Source organism: Mesoplodon bidens (assembly GCF_964165515.1).
Source record: "Mesoplodon bidens genome assembly, chromosome: 2".
NCBI classification, from domain to species: Eukaryota; Metazoa; Chordata; class Mammalia; order Artiodactyla; family Ziphiidae; genus Mesoplodon; species Mesoplodon bidens.
Genome location: NC_138177.1, coordinates 80,842,475 through 80,860,527, shown reverse-complemented (window position 1 = coordinate 80,860,527; position 18,053 = coordinate 80,842,475). Strand labels below are relative to the sequence as shown.

Below are 18,053 nucleotides of genomic sequence, written 5' to 3'. Positions count from 1 at the left end.
CATGTTTGAGAAACACTGAAGATTCCAATTTGACCAGAGCACAGGGTACAGGAAGAGAAGCAGTGAGAAAGAAAGCTGAGATGCTGGCCTGAGGCCACATCATGAAAAGCTTTTACTACCCTGCAGACATTTAGATACTTTATAGGTAGAAGAGAGCAATCCTAGCTATCCAAACCAAATTATGATCCCAGTTAATGCTTGTGCTGACAACTTAGGCTATATCTACAAATACCAAGGGTAACAATGACAGTATTTTGGAGGAATAAATCAATGTATTCACAACCTCAATAACCCTTAGTTTCTAATAGTCCCATGGTTTCCATATCAAGAAACTCGTGGTAGACTCAGTATAGAAAAGGATGCAAATGAGAGCTTGCTGTCCTACAGGAGACAAGGATGTTGCATAAGGTTGAATTCTCATCAGGTAGAAAAAGAAATAAAAATCCTCCCCTTCCACTCCAGTGGAACATGAGAAGAGAGGAGAAAGACAGAAGAGAAGCAATCAGTTAGACTTACATGTGCCTTAGCTTTCTACTCAAACCAAAATCCAAGGGCGGTTGCGGGGAGACTCAGAGGAACACTAGCAGGGTCACCTCCATACACACATGGGGGTGGCTGTACCAGTATAAGTGCTGTAGGAAGAGACCTGAGTTAGGATCCCCAAGCCTTCCATGGCCCTTCGGCAGTGGGTCAGGGACTCAGAGGTCCTCACATGCCATGACAGGGAAGGCAGGGTGAACCTGACATAGAGGTGCTACAGTCCAGACAGGAGTCAAACAGAGGCCCTGGATGAGAACTGAGGTGGGGCTGAGTCATTCAGGGAGGCCCAGGAGGTCCAACTGAGGCAAGAACACAAAAGCACAAGGTCAGCAGTCTCCTGCCAGTAAAACAAATCAACGCAAGGAACCCCAGGACCAGCCCAGACCTGACCCCACCCCAGCAGAGGCCAGTGAGGCCCAAAGAACAGCACAGGGGTCCACAAGCAACCACAGTGAAGGCTCAGAAACCTCACTGCCTCCACCCCTGCCCATGCACCGTACATCTAGAGACCGTCTGGAGCAGGAGGCGAGGCTCATTTGAATAGTTAATTTTCAACCCTCCCCTCAATTACGTTTATCAACTAGGCTCAAATATGGCGGTCGATCTCCACCTCGTCACCTTAGACCAGGTCAGTGTCGTATTTTGACTAAACTACTCTAAATGCTCTTCAAACTGATCTCCCTTCTTCCACTCTTGTCCCTGTCCAATCTCTTCTCTTCATTCAGCAACCAAAGCGATCTTGGTTAACACACCATAGCTGGACGATGTCATTCCTTCAGTGCCTACCACTATGCTTGGAATTCAATCCAAACTCCTTGCTGGCCTTGTGGGGCCAGCATGACCTGACCCCTGCCCATCTCTCCATCCTCACCCACCCTCCCCTGACTCTGGTCCCCAGGCTCCAGGCAACCTGAGCTGCTCTCAGTGCTGGAATGTGCCAAGCTCTTTTCCTGCTCAGACTCCTCACGTGCACTCTACCTCCAGACTGCAATGCTCTCTTCTGTACTCTTCATATAGCTGACTCCTCATCCTAAGTCTGAATCTAAATGTTATCTCCTGAGAGGGGTCTTCCTTGATCCATCCCTCCAAAATAGGATATTTCTGCCACTCTCTTTAACTACACCCTCTTTAATTCCATCTTTACTCTTAACCCAGTTAGTAATTATACATTTATTTTGTTGTTTACATATTTACTATGTGTCTCTCCCCCTAGACTACAACCAGGAACCCTGTCTATTTGATATACCATTTTATGAAGCAGAACCGAATATGACATGCTATTCATGCTCAATGAATATTTGTCAGTGAATGCATGGAGTGAGGGAGTAAATGAATGAATGAGGATGTGGGAAACAGAAATCACCAGTCCCAAAGCCATCACAAGCCTTAGAGAATACAGGTCAAACAACTCCCCCAATCCCATTTGCTTTCACTGTAGGCATTACAGACAAAAGTCTTGAATGTCTTTCCAGTCAGAACAAGGTCTATTAGTAACTTCCATTTTAGCTAAAGCTATGCTACAGCAGTCATGCTCAAACTTGGTCTGATGATAATGAGGCAACATGGAAAATACAGAGGTTGTGGAAGCATTTTTCTTTCCATAACCTTATACTGATGTTTGTAGTCTGAGTTATTGAAGACTATGGCACATAGGGGGTGATTACTGGCTTGCCACCATTCATTTTAATCATTTTCCCTCACTATTTTGCCTAGTAACATAGAGGCAGTTAATAAATGAGGTATACCTCACCATGCACAGTGCAGACATAAATAGCACAACCTACAAAGAAAATGAAACCTAAATATTCTCAGTATAATTTTACAGGACTAAGGCTCAAAGGGACTTCCCTTATTAACACTCTCTTATTCTTATTTTTTTTTACCATATTGCTTGAAAAGTGTTCCATCAGGATAAAAAAAATTAAGCCAACATAAAAAAAAATTCTGCACTAAGTTGATTGGAAAGTTAGAGCAAAACTGGCTCAATAGTTCAGGATATAATGAGTGGCTCAGAAATCCTATTGAGTTTGCTTATACAACCCTGGCTGTGGTTTCAGACCTCCTATCTAGTTCATGCAGCCAATTCTCATCAAGAAATAAGACTGTATTAATTGAGGAGAACAGGGCTGTGTCATTTTGAAATCTAGTTTCCTGTGTGGAAAAAAAAAATCAAGATTCAGCAGTCTTTTTCCCTTAGAGAGGACAAAGACTCTGCAATGGAAATTTCCTGCTAATTCCATGAGGACATATTGGCGTCAGCTTCTTCCAAGGAAAAGCATTAAGTGTAGAATCACCTTTATTCCCACTTCTACCGCCTTGTTCTCCATGATGAGAGTCTGGGCATGGTGTACTTTCCTCTCTGCGATAAGCCTGCCAAGTTGGCACTCCAAGAGCAAATAATAGTAATAATAACTTCAGTATGCTAGCAGCCCTGGGAGTCTATGCATCAGTCAGCAAGGGTGAGAAGGAATGGGAAAGGGGGAAAGAAAAGCATAAACTGTTTCATGAAAATAGAAACTCTTTCTTCACACTTCACTCCTACTTATATCCAAGGAAGCAGAACCACGGATACATAAGGAAACTGGTAGTAGAGGTATGCTGGCTAATTATTCAGTCATTTTCCAAGCATGTAGTCAGTACTATGCATAGACTCTAAATATCTTAGAATTATGGAAATGGAAGGGTCCTTCCTCCTAATTAGTGGTTTCTGGGCTTCAAAATGTCATAGGCCAATTCTAATCCCCTCCCCTTCCAACATGTGAAGGATCAACATTGGCATTACAATTTTTTATTCTATCAAATAAAGAGAATTAACAGTTCTCTATTATCTCCTGCCATCATTATTCCATAAAATAAATGACATTTCAGTAACAAACTGAAGCCCAGAAAGACAAAATAGCTTGCTCAGAGTGACACAGGTAGCTAGTGGAGAATTTAGGACTAAAACCCAGGTCTCCAAATGCCTAACCCATTGCTATCTGTGGAACAGGACACTGCCTTTTCTTAGGAAGGCTGGGCAATGGTTCATTTCAGTTCCGTTCCCTCTATTGTCCTTCCTGACTTGTGCTCCTTCAAACAAGTCCCTGAGAACAATGAGGATCACTGACTCTTCTCTCTTTCCTTTCTCATAGGCTTCCTAACCCTTCCCTTTAAAAAAAAAAAATGAAGGGCTTCCCTGGTGGCACAGTGGTTGAGAGTCCGCCTGCTGATGCAGGGGACACGGGTTCGTGCTCCGGTCCAGGAAGATCCCACATGCCGCGGAGCGGCTGGTCCCGTGAGCCATGGCCGCTGAGCCTGCGCGTCTGGAGCCTGTGCCCCGCCACGGGAGAGGCCACAATAGTGAGAGGCCCGCGTATCGCCAAAAAAAAAAAAAAAAAAAAATGAAGTAAACAACTTTGCTTTAAAATATTATTTGTTCTCAATCTAGAAGGTTGAAGGAAATAAAAACACAGTAATCACTGAATATAGCTCACAAAGGAGAACAGTTTATACTACCCAGCATCTTCATGACAAGTCTGAAAATTATTGTTAGGTAACGGATCTGAGTTACAGGATGCAGACCTCAAGATTCCTGGGGGAGAGACCTGAGGTTAGTTTGCTTTATTAGAAGGCACTGTATCATATTAAGTCATATCTACACAGCCAAAGGGAATGTTAAACAATCACACTTGATTTACCCAGGGACTGGAGGCTTGTTAAACAGGCAAAAGCTGTTATCTAGATTTTAAAATGGGCAGAATTGAGAATGACTCATCTATTTTGAATGTCAGCACATCATGAATTCACTAATGTGACATGAGAACAGAGAGATCAAGGTAGTTACCTACTGAATATAATACCTTCGAGAGCCCATGTACCTCCTCCAATTCCCAAGAATCTACTTTCTCCTTAATGAGCAATGTATTCTTTAAAATTGCCTCTATTCCCCACTATCCTTCATGCCTGTGCAGATGCAGGTATTTAGCAATGTAGGCTGACTACTGACAATTTGATGCCAGGTTTGTGTCAGTGACTTAATGCAGGTTCCCTCGTCTAGTCCTTATAATTGTATGAGGCCAGGACATATTCAGACCAGGAAACACAAGTTGAAAGGGGTTAAGAAACTTGCTCAAGGTCACACAATTCACTAGTGAAAAGGTCAGAAACCAAACTAGATATGTCTACTACCAAGTCCCATGATCTTAGTCATGGCATCCTACCCCCACCAAACCACCACTGCCCCTCTCAAGTCCAAATATAGACAAAATATTTATATGAATAGAATGTACTCAGGTGCAGGAACACTGTGAAATAATGCAAAGGAAGTGAAAGGGATTTCAGGTACCCATGTTTGGTCTTCACAGTGAGCTGTAGGTTTTTAGTTTTAGCTTGGGTTATACTGACCCTTGTTAGCCTCTAGAACCAATCTCAGTGAGGCAGTAAAATGGTCATTCACCAGTGTTCTGGTTTGCTCTACAAACTACGTTCTAGAGTCATATTTACTGCCACATCTCTCTGTCTTCATGAGAAAGTAATGATTAAAATGGCGGCTGGGGTAGTCTTGGAAAAAATCCAAACAATTTTTCAAAGAACTTAGACTTATATTCCCCCTTTTCTGTAACACAGTTAATCCCAAAGTTCCAGTTGCTCAAAAGCCATGTCTATATTGCTGCTTTTTCTAGCATCAGAGCTTAAGAAATCTTGATTATTAAAGTTTTCTGTAAGGACTCTCCATGGTCTCTGCAATTTTACTATCTGAAGAGTTAGAGAGAGCTTAATAATTTTAAAATAGCATCCATGGCAAACTAAAGCTCTTCTTCTACTTTAGATCAAATGTGACATCTAAAAGGAAAGTCCAAAGTTGGGAACACTTTACAGCTGCTGAGAAAGCCCAACAACCATATAGCACTTAACATTTATTGGACTAAAGGGTTGTTGTGTATCAAATTCCCCTGAAGGTAAAAAGCATCTAAGGAATTTTATCAGGGTGTGCCATGAAAGATAGAAAAATTCTTTCTACTGTATATGAACTAAAGATTGTATAACTCACCTTCACCTGCCTGTTACATACTAAGCCCTTGATAAATATTTAGTAAATGAATGTTTTTCCTCATTGCTTTCTTTGTCAGAGCACAGTATCCATTAGAAAAGGTATTAAGTACTATAGTATACGTCCATTTTGCTCCAAGCAGGCCCAAAATAAAAGTAAGCAGATTTTCAAGCAAAAACTCTGTTTTAGAAAAGAATTCACTGCAGAATCCTATGAATTAGACAATTTACCAAAATATGAAATACAATCTAACTTACAAAAATGAGATTCACATACAACTTTCAGAGAACTGCATAAAGTGAGATCACTTGTAAATCCAACCAGTCACCCTCCTCAGAAAAAGAACATTGTTTAGAAATGCCCACAGTAATTCCAGACTTGGCCTCTCTCTTCCCCTCAGCCACTCACTGGCTAATTAGCCCACTGGCTAATGCTTATGTATCTCAATGTCAGAAAAAGCATCAGTTCTTCCACAAAAACTTCCCTCATTCCCCAAACCAAAACAAACAAACAAACAAAAAACCATGTCCACAACTCTGTCGTTAAGTTATTCCACTGTATTATCATTATGTATTTATGTGTCTTTCACTCAACTAAAACTCTTCTTTTCTTAGGGAGAAATGTCTTAATCTGCTAAGCTTAGAATATTGTAAATTCTCAATAAATATTAATGGAATGAATGAATATATTACTAACATAAAAACATACACATCTTAGGGTGTGGCTGGTGAGCACATGGAGGCCAGTTTAGTCTGAAAGTGTACATGGAAGCAGTGGGTCTGACACAGAGTTTGAGAGGCTTGATGACTTTGATGTAGCCTGATGGACGGCTCCACGGAGAGGATAAGAGGGAAGGAATGAATCAAACCTCAGGAATTTCAAGTGATGAGGAACATTTGCCAGGATGTAGTAGAGATCATGAAACATGGGTGCAAGTACAGAGAGACATGAAAATGACTTAGGAGGTTTGGTCCTCCTGGTCAAAGATCTTGCCTCTGATCTAAATCTAGACTCTGACAGCTGCTACTAGGCATTACCCCCTTGTCATCACCAGTGCCGCGTGTGCGCCGCCAGCCTGGTGTCTCTCATTCCAGCATTTCAGTGCCATGCAGAAGGACTAAGCACTTCTTACAAAAGGATGAGTAAACTCCTTTAAAAGCAGCTGCAGCAGGAGACTCTCCAAGGCAGCCTCTTACCTGCTGGTTCTGATAGGCCGTGACTGTGGTAAACACGGTCTCAGGAAAGTTGAATGTTTTCACTCCATCCCCAACAGGGACGGCTTTGGTGGGTGAAAGGTCGCTGCTGAAATCCTTGCGAATCACATGAACCCGAGGCTGGTATTTGTGCATAGAGTGAAGAATGATCTGAAATGAGAAGGGGAAACATTACTCCAGCGTTGTCTCTAAGGTCCCTACATCTTTTCCAGCTCTCATACAAACAAAATTACAGGATAAAAGCGTTACAGGAAGAGCTCAGTTTAGAGGTGGGATGTATGGGAAACTGGAAATCAGTGTACTTTCCCATGGCTGGAAGGACTAAGTGATCGCATAGCATCACATCACATGGAACCACGTAGCAAATATCCCAATCATAGGTGGTGAGTGCAATATGTTTGCTTTAATTGGATAAATACTGAATGAATCGGTTCCAGTACCAGCAGACATCACTCCACTAGAAGGTCTCAGAACCTCTGCTATGTGACAGTTGTTCCCTCCTGCTTCAGGTTTTCAGCACGAGTTCATCTGTCTTTAAATTCTACAAGCTATTATTTGCACTTTGTTATTGATTTTACGGACATTCTCTTATGCCATGTCAGAGTTAAGGGTATATGCGTCTTCTCTCTTCCTTAGAAAATTATCATTTCCCTAAAGATAGGAGCCATGGTTTTAGCTTCTTTCATCTCCCCATATCATCCAGTATGGATCCCGGCATTCAGTGAAAATTCAGTATGTGTTTCACTGCCAAAAATAAATTAATAACATCAGTTGCACCAATTATACCTGGCAAGCCTTACAACCTATCCTTCTCTTATAAATTCATAAATTTCTTGACCAATCAGCCAGAACTGTCCCCACAACAGTTTCCCTGAGTTTACTGCCCTGTAAGTTATTCTATTAAATACTGTGACTTATTCACCATTTTAAAATGTGTCCTCTGTTTCTGTCGCTGAATTCTCCTGACTTGACCTGAGTTCCTGGAGCACAAGAACTCTGTCTGATAAACACAACCTGACTTACAGCAGACGTTTGCTGAATGTTAGATTTGTAATAAATGTAATTTCACAAAAGGAAAAAAAACTTTATTCTTACTTATTTAAAATAACTCAAAGATTCATTTGAGATTCTCAAAATCTCAAATGAGTTTGAGAATCTCAAAAAGATTCTTATTTTACCTGTTTGAAAAAAGCCTGGGGCTAGTCATTTCTAGAGCAAAATAGCAGGAAGAGGGAGGAAGAGGAAGATGGGATTATTTGACTCACATGTCCTTGATCATCCAATTCATTGTTGGTCAGCTTGAGTTTGTCGAAACTGACCACCTGTCTCATCCAAGTATCTCCAGAAGCTAGAGAATCAGGGTGTATATAAACTCTTGGAGGCACAGGGGAATCAGCGTTGCCAGCCACCATCCACTTGGAGCTGTGATACACATATCTGAGACAGAGAGGGAGAGAGCAGAACTCAGAGACAGATGCAGAGAGGGAATAGAGGCCCAGGATATAATTAGGGACAGGAGGGAGGAGACACAAAGAGATGAGAAGAATGGAGTAGGATGGATTAAACAGAGAATACAGAGGAGAAAGAGAGAAGGGTGGATAACCAGGGAAAATGAAATAGAGATGGAAATGGAAAACAAGATGGGTGGGGGAGGGCAGGGAAGTGTTGTAGTTAATGATCAAAGCTGCAGCTCTCACAAGGAAAACATTCTCACAGTCCGTTTTCTTTCTTCTTCCTCTCCTTGCTTTGCACCCCTGTGTGCACACAGGCATCCTGAACCCACGTGTTTAGCTATGGAAAAGGTATTTTACTGCAACCTTTCACCTTTCAAATGCAAACCATATAATCCATTGGCCACTTGTTCAGGATTTGGTTCCTTATTAAAAACATCTTCCATATTGTCCTATAAAACACAGCCATGTGCAGAGACCCTCCAAGCCTCTCACTTGTTAACCATTTCCTAGCTAAGAGTCTGAATTTAGAAGCATTTCAGTGAAAACCTAGTTTTGAACATCATCATCTTCCACATTATTTTCCCACAAAGTCACTGGAAATGAGACTAGGTTAATCAAAGTCTTCCCACTAACTGGGAAGACTTAGCGGTGTTTCTGGGAATGGCTGCACTAAGGCAGAGACCTCCATTTTCATTGAAATGGAGGATGTTTTTAAAGAAAAGAGTCCTAAGTCCTACATCAAGACCACTTCTTTCTTAGACAGCTCTGCCTCTAAAATACAAGTAATGGTCTTCTCTATTCACCTCTCACCTCCAAATTCATGGGCTCAGGGCCAAGTTCTGAAATATCTTAAAAATGAGCCATGACTCACTGATTTGACTGAGAGCTCAGGAGATCAATTAAGCCACAACTTGTTTCAGACAAGAACTATGTGTAAGACACATGGAGACTATGTTGGCTTTTAATGGCTTTGAAGGAAAGTTATTTAGCAAACTTGTTCACAACCTATTTTAATGAACAATAATTCCCCTTAACTAGGTGTTCTTCTTGAGGTCTTACCCAATTCTCCCATTCTTCCCCTCCATAATCCACAGGATAATCCATCAGATGTATGATTGAAGGTACTGTAATAATCCACTTCTCCTCCCATTTTCCAAAATAAGTCATCTCAACTCACTTAGTATTTCATAAACCAAATAATTCAATATGTTAATCACTTTCAATGTTAAGTGAATTAGTTTTAGACTTAAGATCCATTTGATTTTTGCTGCTCTGGCAGACATTATACAATCCCACTCTTTAGAGAGATGTAAGGAGGATTCCAGACCAAACCATTACTGGTTCTGACTTCCTACCTCTAGTGACTACTTCCTGTCTGGTGTTCTTCCACAGGCCATTGGCATGTCCTCCATCCTTGTTCCTTTTCCAGTACATTGTACAGTACACTGTTAAAATGCTTCATCTAATGAGTTTATAGACCCATCCTGGGATACTGGTGATGCCCACAGTTCCACATCTCAGAGTCATCCTTACCTGTATCTTTTATTGTCCACAGGTACAATGTCCATTGCTATGTAGTACTGCTGGTGTGGATCCAGGCCAGTGATTTTCACTCTCATGGCAGGAAACATCCTCCTGTGGATGGGAATAATGTAGGAAGCTCAGCAGTCAGAGGGGGAGAAGTAGCAAGAGTAAAAGCTTGATGAGTCTCTTAATAGGAATGCTAAGCATACAAGTCCCATATCCTCTAATTCTCAAAGTTGGCTGTTTTTTTTTCACTTTGGAAATTATCACTATCAAATATGCTGAGGATTTACATTGCTGAAATAGCACCTCTTCTTAACTTAAATTGAACTGTTTGATTATTCATACACTCAAAGACCTCATACCATAACTTGTTTTATAGTATTAGTTAATTTTAATGTGAGATAGATGGATAGACGAGAGAGAGGGAGAGAGAGAGAGAGAGAGATAGAATGTGTGTATATACATTTCCCATTAGACTATAACATTCTTAAATATACTTATACTCTTATACTTAATATACTTGAATAACTTATATTCTTCTTATTCCCCAAGTAGCTTGTCACAGTTGATTATAGTAATCTTGAAATATTTTCTGATTGCGTCTGTTTGAAAATGACCACTCTAAAAATAATATCTCAAGAAAAGAAGAGAAAAAGGAATGTGCTACCAGTTCCCAAATGAAGGACCACCGAAGTCTTTTTATTTTTATGCATAAAACTGTAGAAAAATTTCTGCAAGTTCTCAGGCTGTCAACGTGTGTGTCAGAGGAAGGACACCACAGAATAGGGAGCAAATACCAAATGAATTCTAGTGGCCTCTGGGCAATACCTTGTTTCTACCACAATGGCTTGTTAAACTTGCCAAAGCAAGCGAGGTCAGGATATGACACTTTACAACTACTCTCATAATTGAAGAGGAGGAGAGGGAGCAGCCCAAAAGAGGTATCGAGTTTCAAGGAGACTAAAACAAAATTCACCATTCTTCTTTAACCGTAAGAAAGAAGAAAAACATCAAGCTCTCTTGCACGTCATGAATTCAGGAACCAGACATAAGAAGTGCTTGGTTCAAAAATTTGGATTGCCCTGAATGTGCTCTAGAGTACTTGTACACAAAATGCTGCATTAAGCTTAACCATCTGGGGCCAGTTAGTTGAGCTGGGCAGAGCACGGTGCTAATGAGGTCAAGGTCACAGGCTTGATTCACATATGGCCTAATTGGCTTTGCTCCATTTCACGGCCATAGACCATACCCTGACCCCAGACAGCCATCTTGCAAGTGTGCACTGGTTGTTTACATGACAGGCTTTCTGTGCTAATCACACACTCTACTACTCAACAGAAACAACTCAAAAAGAAATATCCTTTGGTAATAGGTTGGTGACATTATAATCATATTTGGGGGGAAAGCACAGGGATGATGGCTAATTCTTAAATATTTGCAAAGAATAATATATTACCAATTCTTTCCCACTTTATAACTTTTCAGAAGCGTCTATTGGTATGTCATTTTAGATTTTCTTTCTCTACCCTCACAAGCTTAATTAGAAAGCCTTATATTTTATTTTATTTTAAATGTATTTATTTATTTATTTATTTTTGGCTGCATTGGGTCTTTGTCGCTGGGCGCAGGCTTTCTCTAGTTGGCGTGAGCGGGGGTTACGCCTCATTTGCGGTTCGCGAGCTTCTCATTGCCGTGTCTTCTCTTGCTGCTGTTGCAGAGCACAGGCTCTAGGGCACGCAGGCTTCAGTAGTTGCAGCACGTGGGCTCAGTAGCTATGGCTCGCCGGCTCCAGAGCGCAGGCTCAGTAGTTGTGGCGCACGGGCTTAGTTGCTCTGCCGCATGTGGGATCTTCCCGGACACGGGATTGAACCTGTGTCCCCTGCATTGGCAGGCGGATTCTTAACCACTGTGCCAGCAGGGAAGTCCCAAAAGCCTTATATTTTAGTCTTATGGTTGGCTAATGAAATTTGATGGTGGGTTGCTCATAATGACTAAATCTAACTTTCACTATAGGTGAGGTACTTTGACTCACATTAACTCTTTCCAAAAATTTGGGAACCTTGGTCTATACATGTATATATAGATCATTAATTCCCGACTTAATAACAATGATTTATGATTGCCCTGTATATATAAATATTTGGAGAACATCTTGCCAGGGATGGAAAGTCCTCTCCCTTGCTATCTGAGATAAGAAAATGTGGTTCCTCTCAGCCATCTAAAGAGGCTGCATTACATTGAAAGAGATAAATTTATTTTCTTGATGACTTTTAAAAAAGGGGTTAAGATGTTTTTAAATTCAACACCTGTTTTGTCTGGAACACTTATATGACTTTGAGTGGAGAAGCTACCTGTCTCTTTTCAGAACTCAGGTTCTAAAATGAATGAGCTGTGTGGCTCCGGATAAGCCATTTAACCTCACCATCTATAAAACAGAGGAAAGGAACTAAATAATCCTTAAGGTGACCTTTTGCTTTAAAATTCTATGACAATTCTTAAAATCTGACCAAAGTTGCTTTTTCTTTTTGTCAGTATTTTAGCACAGAATATCAGGTAATGTCATAACACCCTAGAGAAAAATTAATCTTTCATATTCATAAAATGAGATGTGTTTGGTTTTAAGTTTATGCCTAAATTTAGGCCAATTCTTTTGACTTCCAAACCCGTTTATCCCTACAGACACCTCTGTCCATGGTGCTGATCATGCAGGTTTTGTTGGTGCATTCAAAGATTGAGGGCTCTGTAGACTACAGTAGTTCTGAATCAACGGAATTATAGTTTGGAATGTGAGAAGAAGTAGGTGGTGACTAAGATCTTCTGAGAGGGAAAAAGAACAGAGTCATACATAACTAACAGTAACTAAGAAAATGGAAATTGGAGTTAAAAGTGAAAAAGACACTACAGAGGAAGAAAAAATGAAGTGAAAAGGAAAGAATCAACTTGGGGGATGGGGAGGGAATGAAATAAATTCACAGAAGATAAGGACTTCTTTGCATGTTTCTGAGTGGTTCTGGAATTACTTGAGCAGAGTTACTGGTAGCAACAGCAACAGCTGAGGCACTCCAATATGGAAGCAATGAATGTAGTTTCTAAACCTAAATAAAGGGATATGATTAAAGAACAAACTATATGTCTGTGCTGGGAATCTCTGGATATATTCAGGTATCAGCGTGAATTTGTGAAGGCAGAGATATGGAAAAGTAAACACTGCAGAAAATCATGAAATGAGGTCACAGGAGAATTGTCAAGGAGGTGCTCAGGTAAACTGAATTCACTGAAGTGCAGGGAGCAAAGGAATGATATCAGAAACAAAAGTGACTCAAATACACAGACATAATAGTAGTAAGTAAAGACCCAAAATAAAAACTGGAAAATCTTACAGACAAAAAAAGTAATATTTCCCCTCTCACCAAACCAATGCCCTTGCCAAAAACTAAGAAAAAGAGTAAAAACTTTTTTCCTTGAATTGCTGTTTCTTTCCAAGTCATATCTCAAAATGTAGACTCAAGATGTAGACTGAAATCCAAGCAACAAAAAAGAGATGGTTTTTGAAAGTGATTCTGGATAAACAACAAGGTCCTACTGTATAGCACAGGGAAATATACTCACTCTCCTGTGATAAACCATAATGAAAAAGAATATAAAAAATAATGTGTATATGTGTGTGTGTGTATAACTGAATTACTTTGCTGTACAGTAGAAATTAACACAACATTGTAAATCAACTATACTTCAATTTTAAAAACAAAAAATTCCAAAAAGTAATTTTGAAAGTAATTCTCCTTCAAAATTGCTCCTCCTAAGAAGCTTTTTAATGGTTTTATTCTCTACTAAAACTTAAAGAAGGAAGAGGGTTTACAGAGGAGGATGAAAATGAGTAAGACTTCAGGTTCATTTTAAGCTCACCTTTTTGTGATATATTATTGTATTGAGAGGTTTCTCTATATGCATTCAAGTGAACTAGACCCAATGAAACTATGCTTTTACTTTAAATGTCTACGTGCATGAAGACAGCTTATGATCAATGAGGTGAGTCTTTTTGATCTCTGTGATGTGAGACAGTGGATTGACTTTGTAAATATGAAAGCACTATAATTATTTTAATTTCAGTGAACTATTCCTATATACTAATAAACTCAGTCCAAATTTATTTTTATTTAAATCATTTTCATTTTAAATCCAAGGGGCAAAAGCTATAACCATTTCTTAACAGTGCAGACTTACAAATAGTTGAGACAATTGTTTTGGAGCCAAACAGATTTGTGTAGAACTCTGAAGCTGCCCTTTACTACCTGTGTGGCCTTAGTCAAGTTAATTAACCTCTTCCAGATTTTGCATCCTCATCCATATATGGAATTATCACATCCTACCTCATAGGATTCCTGTGAAGTTTAAATAATGAAATACATGTTGAATATCCAGCACAAAACAGATACCTAACCATGAAAAATTTAAAGATACCAATAAAGGAGTAGCTTAATTAACAGTGTTTATTTCAAGAGACGCTGTGTTTTTAAAACTTTTATCATCCTACATAAATCATTCTGCAAGAGTTTCCACCAGGTCCCATTAAAGTAATCACATTTCAATCCAACTATAAAACACAATGGATCAATCAGCAGGGCTTCAAAAATGCACCAAGCCCAAATTTTACCAAAAACAAAATTCTTACAAAAATACCTGGCTGATGTAAATGCCTTAGAAGATGCAAGCCTTGTCTTTTGAAAACATTGGTTGGTGAAGTAACACTTGCTTTGGAAATCTATTGTTTGACTTTTATGCACCATGGATCTCCAGTATTAGCTGGAATACATTTGCAGGCAGAAAATATTTGTGAGGGTAGAGGCGATTTAGGTTTGAGTGGTCCTTGGAGGAAAATAGCAAAATCACAGTAAACACAAGGAAAGCACTTTATCAAGACATCCAGATGCTGAAAAGTGAGTGTGAGTTGCTTTGGCTGCACCAATGCTACTACCACAAATAAGTGAAAAGAAAAATGTTAACAGCTCCTACATTTGTTTTCCTGTTCTTCGAATGTGGCTATTCAAAGGAACTTGTCCTTACCTGCCTGCTTTGGTGATGATCATCTCGGTTCCAATGTCATGGAACCTCTTCCAGAGGTCAGCACACTGCAGCTCCACCTGAATCTCCTCCATGGAAGACATGGCAGCAGGCACAGGGCCTGCAGCACCAGGGCCCAGGTCAGTGTGAGTGTCAAAGGAGCAGGAAGACCGCTCAGTGATCACCTCAGAGTCTGAACCAGTGCTCTGCTCGGAATCTGAAAAATAAACAGTCAAGACTTAGGTGAGAAACTGCTGAGCTCCCTCCACACCCCTGGCCCTAAAAGATGGAGGCAGGGTAGGGAGCACGATGGGGTGGGGAGAGGGGTGAACAAAAGGAGTCTTAAAGCTGGGAAGCTCCAGAGCACAGCACTCAGCGTATTTTATTATTATTTTTTTTATGGTTTGTTTTTGTGATTTATGACCTTCTTTCAGGTTTCGTGTTTCCAACATGACATCTGGCATTTTAGTAAGTTTTAGCAACAGCTGAAGAAAATTGGTCCACAATAGGCAACATAAAGAGAACTAATGTCACCATGTTGAAGGGAATGAAGCCGAACTGGAGCAACAAAATAGACAAATGCCAAATCTTAAAAATAATAATAATCACAGACTATAGCTGCAAATCTAGATTAGACCATTTAACTTGGGGTAAAAGATTCAATGCTAACAACAATGTGTTCTTTAATTCCACACCACTCAGCATCACGGTCCTTCAGTCAGTTATTTTTAAACACAGTGAGTTTTCCTCCATTTATATATCCTGGTCATCAAAAGTAATGAAAAAGTTATTTGGGATCTTTAGAAACACTTTGTTGTATACTTGAGTAAATGGCTTTTCCTAAGTCTAATCAGGCCATTTTGGATGAAAAAAAAAAAAAAGTCTGCTGTGAGGCAAGGATGTAAGCATATGGAAAAAGTTACCCAAGAAGGTGGTTGAAACAAAGGGAATAAATGAGTTTAGGAGACACCTTGATTGGTTTCTGAAGTATGGGCAGAGGGGAGGGCTGATCCAAACAGGAAGGTAGGATTGAGAGCAACCAAATAAAAAGCTGGCATGCTGGGCCAGATGGTCCTTTCCTCTTTCGTCTTCTGTTCTCATGAAGAGAAGGCTGGTGGGGCGGCGGGGAGGCAGGGGGGATGTAGACCGATGGAGAAGCCTAGAGTCAGATCTACTAGAGAATTTTCTGTAATTTTTCAGATTTTTTACTTTTAGAGGCCCTACACCAAGAACTTTATCTCCTAATATTTTCCAAACTTGGATTAGCTAGTACAGTTTCCTTATGTCAAACGATACTGCAAGCCAAGCCTAAGAACCTATTTCTCTAACTCACCCTTAACATCTAGGATTCCGATTGCTTCCCCCATAATTAAATACATACATAAAGAAAGGTTGAAAACAATGATGTCTTACTCTGACAACTGGCTTTTCAATGCTGTCAAAGGTCAGGACCTCTTGGGTACCAGTCCTTGACACTAGCAGGATGGAAGGAGGCTGGGACAGAAAGCCATATCATCTTGCTGCCATCCTCACTAACTGGAGCAGGTTTCCAGGCCTGTGAACAACCCTTCTCATGACACCTTTAATTTTCTTTTCTTCTAGCCCTAATGTGTTCCTCTCTCAAACCCGGGCAGCATCACTGCTGAAGACATTCAGCACACTGCAGAATTGAACCAAGCTCCTAAATAACAGGGAAGCCTTTACCCAAAATCTTTAGTTTATCCACAATCACTGGTGCAGTCACCATCTTCATCAAAAACATTAAAAAGTTATATGACTAGATACTATATGTCTAAGCATATCATTTTATATCTTGGACTAAACAGGAGCTAATATTTGTCCCCTTCAAGTACAGAAAAGTGGAGCTGCTTTTCTAAGGTGAGAGCTGTTGAGTGACAATTAGGCTCTATACCAGCCTGATGCTATCTGTTTTTCAGTAGCAGAGCCATGATATCCTCACACACTCCACAAACACAGTAATCTGATCCCTTGAGACATGGATTCCCAAATCCCATTTTGTTTCTGCGATATGCCAAGAGCTCCTCACTTATCACTAAAATTGTGAAATTTTCAAGAACTTCTTGAAGCAAGATTTTTAAAAAATAGTCTTGTCCTACCTTTGGAAGCAAAGTGTTATGAAATCTCCTTACCATAAAGTGCTATGGTTATGAAACAGTTGGAAATAGGCAGGGCCCAGCAAAAATTTTGGACATATAGTTTCTCCAATGTGTGTTTAGGAAGGGGGAAAGGAAAGATATCACTGCACTAAGTGATAATATTTTTAAGGTAGCCAACTTGAGGTTAGGATTGGAATGGGAACTGTGGCTGGAGATTTAGGAAGTAAGAGACTGCTCTTAACTCGCTATGTCATCTGGAATAAAACAGGTACTCAAAATGTAACATTAAATGGATTGATGAATAACCTTGGACAAGTCACTTAGGCACAATGGACCTATTTCTTCATAGTACAATTAAAAGGATTGAACTGAAATCTCTTATAATCTCTTCCACCTCCAATGGCTTAAAGAATGTAAGACTCCTTCCTAATGCAATTTTCAGTGATAACCCAGGTGACCTCAATTAGAAGCATCAAAAATTTTTTTCTTCTACTTAAAAACTTGTATTTAGGAAAAAGTCCAAAATACATGTAAATAAGTCAAAAGAGATAATCCTTTTCAAAGATCATTACACAAATTGCTTAATTGGGACTTTAGTTCTAAGTAACTCAATGACCAATAATTTGTAATATAGATTGTTAGTTGTTCATTTTTTTTTTTAGGTAAAACACCAAAACCATGATTTGTGAAAGAAGAAATTGATAAGTTGGAGTTTAAAAAACTGTAGAAGCATCAAATTTAAAACTGTCTGGGAAAGACAAGTTAAATGAGAAAAAAAGACTGGGAGCTCAAATTCACATAATCATAGGAGTTAAAGAATTGAGTTAGTATTCTGTTTATAGTTTCAATCAAACCCATCAATAAGCACCTATCAGCATGTGGCCCTATATGAGATACCATTCAGATAATTTGAAACAGAATCCAGACCTTGGGAAATTTCCCAGTTAGTGTTGATTAATTATGCATCTACTGAGTGCTTACTATGTGCCCAGCACTGTGCTAGATTCTGGGAAATATCAAAGTACACAATGGGGCTCCTCTTAAAGGTATTTACAGTACAAGTGGAAACTGGGAGCATTCACAAATAATCAGAGACCAAGACAAACACTAC

General features: G+C 39.8%; 1 protein-coding gene across 1 annotated transcript in view; it reads right to left on the bottom strand.

The window, feature by feature from the left end:
* Positions 1-18,053, bottom strand: part of TBX15 (T-box transcription factor 15) — a 102,847-nt gene that overhangs the window by 27,698 nt on the left and 57,096 nt on the right. Inside the window, exons 2-5 of the mRNA XM_081223629.1 lie at positions 14,829-15,042; positions 9,771-9,872; positions 8,049-8,220; positions 6,766-6,933 (exon numbers count right to left, since the gene is read on the bottom strand). Of these exons, the coding sequence (XP_081079755.1) occupies positions 6,766-6,933; positions 8,049-8,220; positions 9,771-9,872; positions 14,829-15,042 (656 nt within the window). The remainder of the gene's footprint in view (positions 1-6,765; positions 6,934-8,048; positions 8,221-9,770; positions 9,873-14,828; positions 15,043-18,053) is intronic.